This window comes from Cannabis sativa, chromosome 3 (assembly GCF_029168945.1).
Source record: "Cannabis sativa cultivar Pink pepper isolate KNU-18-1 chromosome 3, ASM2916894v1, whole genome shotgun sequence".
NCBI classification, from domain to species: domain Eukaryota; kingdom Viridiplantae; phylum Streptophyta; class Magnoliopsida; order Rosales; family Cannabaceae; genus Cannabis; species Cannabis sativa.
In genome coordinates this window covers 65,612,755-65,621,516 of record NC_083603.1, presented here as the reverse complement: position 1 = coordinate 65,621,516, position 8,762 = coordinate 65,612,755, and the positions used below count along the sequence as shown (strand labels likewise).

At 35.3% G+C, this 8,762-nt stretch overlaps 1 protein-coding gene across 1 annotated transcript; it reads right to left on the bottom strand.

Annotated features, from left to right (window-relative positions):
* Positions 1-351: 351 nt before the first annotated feature.
* LOC115709667 (PLASMODESMATA CALLOSE-BINDING PROTEIN 3) lies at positions 352-4,683 on the bottom strand. The gene is made up of 4 exons (XM_030637826.2): positions 4,344-4,683; positions 3,523-3,762; positions 3,394-3,427; positions 352-1,140 (listed from the first exon to the last, which is right to left on the bottom strand). Exons 1-4 carry the CDS (start codon positions 4,396-4,398, stop codon positions 834-836), a joined length of 636 nt encoding a protein of 211 aa, XP_030493686.2. The 5' UTR covers positions 4,399-4,683; the 3' UTR covers positions 352-833.
* Positions 4,684-8,762: the final 4,079 nt, after the last annotated feature.

Below are 8,762 nucleotides of genomic sequence, written 5' to 3'. Positions count from 1 at the left end.
TTGTACATCTCATTCCTACCTCTTCTACCAAATAAATATTTGTGGTCACTAATTAGGACTATAAAATTTCATGAATATCTTCTTTTCGGGCTCCTTTCTTTTCTTTCAAAAACATGTCAATAAATATTTTAACCCGAGCTCCATAAACATAGTGAGAAATCTTTATAAATGATTTATGTCATAGCTTCCTTTAGTTAAAGATAATGCCAATCAAGTCCTTGGACTTCTCATAATATAAACAAAAACCCCGATTGTTAAAAGTTGTAACAAATTTTCAATTTTGTCCTTTTAATTAATTAGTTATATACCACATCATACTATCTTAAATTCATTCATATATGCCAACTACCATACTAGAAATCCATTTCTAAATAGATAACAAGTTAAATGAGGGGCATTACAAGAGTAACATAAAAAAGTTTTGAGTTTCTCCATACAAATTAATAGATAACTACCCTCTTAAAGATCTAGATGTACAAAAAGCGATGACAAAGTTGGAGAAACAACTAGAGAAACTTGAACCCTTTGCTTCTTTTCCCACATTCCACTAAGCAGACACCACCAAAAAGGAATCAAAAACCCATCTTAATTTCCCATGTAGGATGATGATGATGATAGAAGACAAAATACAAAAATAGTGAAGAAATATTAATAATAAATAGTTAAAATAAATAATTAAGAAAAAGGTTGTCTTTTTTTAGATTTGAACACCTACAAAACAACAGCAGAATCACATGCATAAACAACCTGTGCACATTGAAAATCCAGCAGCATCAGCAGACTAGCCTCCGTCCTCCCTACCCCACATCATCCATCATCCCTAAACTTACTTTTTAACCCAAACAGAGCATCAAACCTGAAATGAATAAGGTCACCAAGGAAGAGAACACACTAGTCTTAGCTAGTCTAAACCCACCACTTTCATCTGTGTTAATGCCCTGTCCTGTGGGGCCCATGCCACCTCCCATTCCTCCTCCTAGCACCCCGGTGGATGGGGTTGTGCTGTATGGGGATGTGGTCGATGGTGTCCCGGTGCTGGATGGCGTGGTGCCGGTGCCTGTGCCGGTTCCTGTGCCCGTGTTCGTGCCAGTGCTAGTGGATGGTGTTGTACTTGACACTGGAGTAGTACTGGTGCTTGAGCTAATCAAATGAAACAAAATACATAAAACACCATAAGACTAAGCACGGGAACAAGAGAATGATACTACTATTAAGTATTAACTTGCAACATTCTCAAATATAAGATTAGTAAAATATGCATGCACTTTTCCTACCTACGTGGCAAGAGGCACAAATCTGAAACATAATTAAAGCAAAATCCATGTGGTCAACACATTTAGAAGTTAAGACTCCTATGAATGATAAAGGCAACTTCAAACTAGGAACAAACAAAAGCAATTCTCTAGTCATTTAAGCTGAAAAATAAAGTGATATAGTTGAAATAATTTTGACACCATAAGTGATCGTTGGGTACTTCTTAATATTATTCAAGAAGTATAATAAATACAAAAAAAATTGCCTGGCAAGGTTATAATCAATGTCATGGTTTGTTTCAAGTACTACTCAGACCCACCACCATGTGAATACGTGATGAGTGTCTTCAATAGCAGTGTAACATTTTGATTCCCTAATATTTGTTTGTTTTATTTTACTTTTTACACATATCTATATACTTCAGTAAAATAGAAAATAAAATTAGATTTCAGACTATGCTGCTTTCCATATAAATGGTGAAATAGAAATGACAAAGCACACAACTCTCGAGAATGCCCCAAAAAATTACAAAATTGGCTCTAATCTCAAAAGACTTGCTTATCCCAAGGACAATCTCAAAAGAGTAGCCCCCACCCAGAAAAAGCAGCCGCTGCTATACCCTATTTTTGCACCATAATGTGGACACAACTTCTCAAGTCACTGCCAACAGTTCTTGATGGCCACAACTTTTGACCATTGCTTAGCTTGGGTGCACTACTATCAGTCATAAAAAGCAACAAAACTATGCATTGTGTTTGGTAAGGGTAAAAAGGAAATTTACTTTTGACTTTTTTACCCTTTACTCTGTTCAAATACTATGTGACATTAACCATCTATAAAAGCATTGGATCCAATGATTGTGGCATCGATCTTTTATAAAAAGTGAAAAAGTCACACATACCCATAAGCTCACCACCAATTAATGGACAATGAGTCAAGGACATCATGATGCAATTACAATATTGGTCAAAATGACAAAAAGGGTACACATATATTGGACAAAGCAAAAGGAGATAGAGAAGGGTGTATTGGGTATGTGATTTTTTTAATAAGGTAAAATAAAATAAATGGAAGGCATTTGAATTGAACGAAATAGTTGAACAAGACATCAATTCTTTCAAAAAGGCATACTTTTATCTGTATATAAAAATATATATATAAAATAAAAAGCAAAGATGCCCATTCCACTATGAATGGGCAAAAACTATCATGTAAACAGGAAAAAAAAAAATAGGCAGCTCCCTTCACGAAACTACAGCAATAATACATTCCATCAAAAACAAAAGAAACTACAGCAATACAAGAAACTAAGACAGCTAACTCTATCTAAGGATCATTTTTTATCCCAACTAGTTTTGATGGGTAAATCCCTAAAACCTAAAACTTTATTTCACACCACAACTTTACAAAAACTACAGTTGCAGCTTTTTTATTTATTTTCTGCTGTTCTGCCACAAAACAGCTGAAATATGGAAAAGCTCTATATAATATTTTCTTACTTTCAAACATATTTCTTTGATCTAATCAAAGATAACGACGTTGAGTCCCATTATAAAACAAATTCAAATTTGAATGAGGTATATTCTCCAGTCTCTACCAATTTAAAAAAAAAATCTATCATTTAAATTTTAAATATTCTCGGGGATACTTTCTTAAAATTCCCTTTATACCCTTTTCACTACTTAACTCGACATATGTATATGTTTTTACTCCATAATATGTTTACTCTTTCACAAATTTTAAAAACCAACAAGACTACAGTATACCAACTCGAAACCCTGATGAATGTCAGACCCGACACCGCATTTAAAATGACAATTATAAAAAAAGCTGCAAGTGGCACCGAATGAAAACAATAGTAACACATTCAGACATATAAACAGTCCTAAAGTTTGCAAAAATTACAAGATTAGGCAACCTTTTCTTGGACAGACTTGATTCACGCCTATCACTAAAATTCACAATATTCTCAGAACAAATAGGCCATTTTATTTAAGTGGATACTTAAAAAAAACTTAAAATGTGCTTAAAGGTTTTGATTATCAAGTTCTCTTCTGTAAATAAATATAATATATTCCCCTCTTTCGAAAAAATATAATATATTTCCAAACTAAAACTGTGAACAGAAGTATTATATACCTGGCTGAAGAAGGGTAACTGCAACCAGTTGTACCTGTCAATCACCATGTAAAGTAAATGTTTAAGAGAGTTGCAGTTCACTTAAGCCTTGAAGATAAGAAAATGGTGAGTTTTGTGGTGGGAACTTACTAGGGTCAGAAGTAGCCAACGAAGCAGTTCCGGCAAAATCACATGCGCCTTGAGCCTGGCCCTTCTTCTGGAAATAGCTGTTTACAGCATAATTGCAGTGAGCAAGAACAGTGTTTGGGTTGTAACAAACCCCATTTGTGTGGATGGGGTTACAGTCAGCGCCAGCCCCACAAGCATAGTCCAGTGTCTTCTGTAACATTCCCTCACTTAATCCACTCTTGCATACACACCAATTCGCACCTGTAAAAGTTTCATTAAGTTGTATATTTTAAAAGTTAAAACATACGAGGGTCAAGGAAATATAATCAAATTAGTAGAGATCGAGGGAGATCCATGATAAACCATGAAAAAGGCAGATCCTTTATGACCAATTATGAGAGAGAGAGAGAGAGAAAGAGAGTGTGTGATAAGGCAGCTAATAAAGAAATTAGAGAGCAGAAGGTGAAAGGATAAGCACCATTTGAGTACCTACCCTTTTCCCCATTTTAGTTTATGATTACAAATATATATGGAAAAATCTTGAAATATAAAAAGTTGAGCTGGAGAGAAAAAGATCAGAGTAAATGCAGAGCATTTAGTGTTGAGCATTTACAGTTTCTCACATGAAAATAAAGGACCAAAAATAGCTTGTTTTCTTAAGAAGAAAAAAAAAAATAAGACTGTCATTAAATATGAGCTGATGCTTCGTTATCTTCAAACCCAGATGAAATATACAAAAGGGAACACATCTCACAAGATTATTATGTTACCAACAGAAGAGGAAAACGAAAAACTAATTATGGCAAATAATGTTTTCAGAGTTGGTAAAGAAAAGGGCTTACTACTTGTATGGGCAGTCATAGCCAGAATAAGCACTAGAAAAGCTAAAACAGCCATGGATAAAGCAAGCTTAGATAACGGTTAGAAATAAGTAACAATGGTGTGCTTTCAGAGCAAGCGGTACACACAGGAGAAAAAAGTGAGGAACCAAAAAAGAGAGAGAGAAGTAGAGAAAGTGGCAGTGACAAAGGTGTGAGAGTGAGAAATGAGTTGTATTCTTGTTTCAGCGTGCATAAAAATAAATAAACAAGCTAACACCCTAAAGTTTTTTTCATTTCTTTTATTTATTTATTTTTTTAAAAAAAAAATGATAGTCTTATATAACTATGTTTGTCACAGTCTCGACAGTAAATGGAAATTAGGGGATGGGTCAATTAAAAAATATTGGCAAGAATCTAACTTCATTAAATTATATTCAACCAAACTGGTAAAGCAAACCACACGAAGACTAAATAATGTTTTTCTAGATAATAAAGTGAAAAGCTTTTGGATTTCTATTACTGGATTATATATTAACATAATGGGAGCGGTTATTATACTAATTAATAAATATTGATTTTTTTTTTTTGTGTGTTCTTATAATTTACCGTCATTACACTAAGTTATACACCAAATATTTTTTATTGTACTATAAAAAATGTATTAACTTTTGCGTTAGTTTTAAAGTAGTAACGAACAATGGTTAGTACGGCAAGATCTAACAATTTTATAAACAATTATAAATTTTATATTTTTTTTCATAAATTTATTAAATGAAAATACAAAAAATTAATTTCTAAAGCACAAAAAATACTTAATTCATTCCTCGATTTTAATTATTTAAAAAATTGAGACTAAATTTATGAAAAACTAATATATATAATAACAAAAACATTTAAATAGATGAATAAATTTGTAAAAATAGTGATACCATATTTTTTAAAATTCAAATAATGAAAAAAAAAAACAACAAAGATTAAAACATTAAAAAAAATTATACACTGCTCAAATATTAATATGGCATATGATAACATATAAGCTTATACTTCATACTAACACATATATCCATTCAATTTTTTTTTTTATTTGATTACTTTTTATAAATAAAATAAAAAATTATTTTCAACTTTTGGACAAATAAAATTTAAAAATAAATACTTATATAGACTTACTTAAAATAATTTAATTTTTAAAAATAGTTTGTAATTTTTGAAAATAAAAATATATAGAAATGTAAAATAGAAAAAATAATCTTAAAAAAAATTTAATCTATAAATATATAAACAATAATGTTTTTAACAATTTTATTAACAATCATAAATTTCATATTTTTTTCATAAATTTATTGAATGAAAATACAAAAAACTGATCTTTAAAGTACAAAAAAATGCTTAATTCATTCCCCGATTTTAATTATTTAAAAAACTGAGATTAAATTTATGAAAAACTAAAATATAATAACAAAAACATTTAAATAGATCAATAAATTTGTAAAAATAGTGATATTATATTTTTTAAAAAATTCAAATAATGAAGAAAAAAATAACAAAGATTAAAACATTAAAAAAAAAATTATACATTGCTCAAATATTAGTATGACATATGATAACATATAAACTTATACCTTCATACATATACATATGTTGCCCCTGGTTTTGTCCAAAATACGTGGACCAACCGGATTGAGACACGTAGACTGAAGGGGTTTAACGTTGGGATAATTCAGCTAAGACTCTTTAGTCAAAGGGATCAGCATCTAACATGCCTCCCGGAGAAGGCATGTGAGTTTCACATACTCCCGGAGAGCTAAGCTACAACAAAGCATCTCCGGGAGGTGTCAAATCCTATCTGAACAGTCACCTCACATTTAATGCCGCATGGGAGAAGGCGTATTGAAATTGCCATATGTCTTAAAGTCTGACGGTGTAACCCCCTTTCTGCAGCTACTACGCTATGATTAGTAAGCCTAGTGACGGCTACTTTATGAGAAATCACATCAGTCAAGAAGGATAAAGGACTACATCCATTAAACCCCTACAAAGCCTAGGGATTAGACCATGCATTTCCTATGATGTATCCATTAGGAATGTGTTCCTTTACTGAAATTACAGAAAGACATGTACCTCAATTCTAGGGATCACCCCACAAAAACACTATAAATACCCCCCAAACTCATTAAGGCAGGGGTCGAGAATTTTGGGTTTCATAAGAACTAGAGAGGAAAACCACCAAGAACATTCTCTGTAATAAATACTCTCATAAATACACAGACTCGTGGACTAAGGCTCATTAATGCCCCAACCACGTAAAAATCTCTCTCATTAATTCCTTATAGCTTTCGGAAATATTATTATTATATTGGTTGCCGAAAACCTCGGTCAACATTTTGGTGTTTTCATTGAGAGCTGAAGGAAGCGTCTGAAAGTAGACAATAACATTACAAAACAACAATGGTGGAGAATCGAAACACACGTCAACCCTGTCCTCCTCAAGACGCTCAAGACCCAAACGATGAGAACGTGGCCTCACGAGCAAATGTGAGCTCTAAGGAGTAAGAAGGAACCCCTGATGACGAGTACGAAGGAAACTTTGATGAGTACGGCGCCTACGATGAAGGCAGCTACATAGAGCTGGTACTCTTGAGACAAAAGGCTGCAGATCACGAAGCTGAAATCGCAGCCCAAAAAGAACAAAACCGAAGGATGCAAGAGGCGATGCTGGCCATGCAAAAAGCCATGGAGGCAGCAGGAATCCACGTGCATCCTAAAGCCATCCCTGCTGGACTTGGAGAGAGACCAGAAGAATCCTCTCCAAGTATCCAAAAGCAGAAATCTAGGGAACCTAGCCCTATAAGGTATCCCTCCGAAGGGAACCAAAAGGAAAACCCTACTTCCACTCCTGGGAAAAAGAAAAAGGTGCGGAATCCGCGAAAGGTCCGCTCAAATTTCCCGAAAGGGAAAGGTCCGCAGAGGGGCGAACTCCAAAAAGGGAGTCTTGGCCTTCAGGATCGAGAGGACCGAAAGAGCGTTTTCGTGCACCAAGAACCCGGAGGGAGAGGGAGAAGGGGCCAGAAATGTCCTCCCATCGATCTGAGACATCAGATTAACGGGAACCACGGTGACCTCCGGGATCACCTGGACCAAAAGAAATATGGACCCGCAGTCTCTACGATAACGTTAAACTAGCGGTGTTCGCGGTGCGGAAGGTGCGGTTTTGACTATTTTTTCAAACCAACCCGCACATGCAGTTTTTCAAATTTCCCAAACCGCACCCGCACCGCGAAATTAAAAACCCGCAAAAACTGCACCGCAAAAACCGCACTGCAAAAAATAGTGCGGTACGGTGCGGTTTTTGTGGTTTATGCGTTTTGGACTATCACTAAATAATTAAACTATCACAAATATAACAAACTTTGAGCAAAACTTTTCAAAATGCCATAAGACTTGAAAATAAATATGAAAAAAAATTAAGTGTCAACAATACAATAATTAGTAGACTTTAAATTTTTTTTTTTGAAAGAATAGTAGACTTTAAGTTGAATATTCACATATTTGACCTAAATAAATATAAAAATTGGTATTTTTATAATATGGGGTGCGGTGCGGTTTGAACCGCATATTAACAATTCAAAACCGCAAACCGCACCGCACCACACGGTTTAGGAAAAATTCAAACCGCGACCGCACCGCAAATAATTTCAAACTGCATTTTTTTTGCGGTGTGGTGCGGTGCGGGCGGTTTGAGCGGTTTGGGCGGTTTGATGAACACCCCTACGTTAAACGAAGGAATCATGGCAGAGCTTTCCATACTCTGAAAAGATATTGCCCGAGTCTCCTGAAGAAAAAAGGCGATGACTCCGACTCTAACTGTGAAGACCGTGAGCCATGTGCCAAGCACATCCTGGAGGCGGAGCTCCCCAAAAATTTTAAGATGCCCGAAATGGCAGCTTATACCGGGAACTCGGACCCTAGCGATCACCTGTCACGGTTCAACCGAGTCATGACAGTCATGAGAGTCAGCAACGACGCCAAATGTTTGTGCTTCCCGCTTACTTTAAGCGGATCCGCAGAAGAGTGGTTCAAGAAACTGGAACCCGGATCCGAGGATTGTCAGCTTTCGGAGACAGTTTGTCTCCGCGAGGAAAGTTAATCTGGAGGTCAGCGTCTTGACTAACATCAAGCAGCTGCCTACGGAGATGTTGAAGAATTTCATAAAGAGGTTCAAGGAAGAAGCCTCAAAAACCAAGAAAGTCGATGACGGACAACAGCTTGCTCTTCTTCAAGCAGGCATCCGTACAGGGACTCCATTCTGGAACGAGTTACAACAAGAAGGAGCTTCCAACCTTCAAGATTTCCAGAAGAGAGTCCAAAAATATATCAACCTGGAAGAGGCCCAAATAGTGGCCTATGGGGGATACTATCCCACTGGGATAGCAGGATATG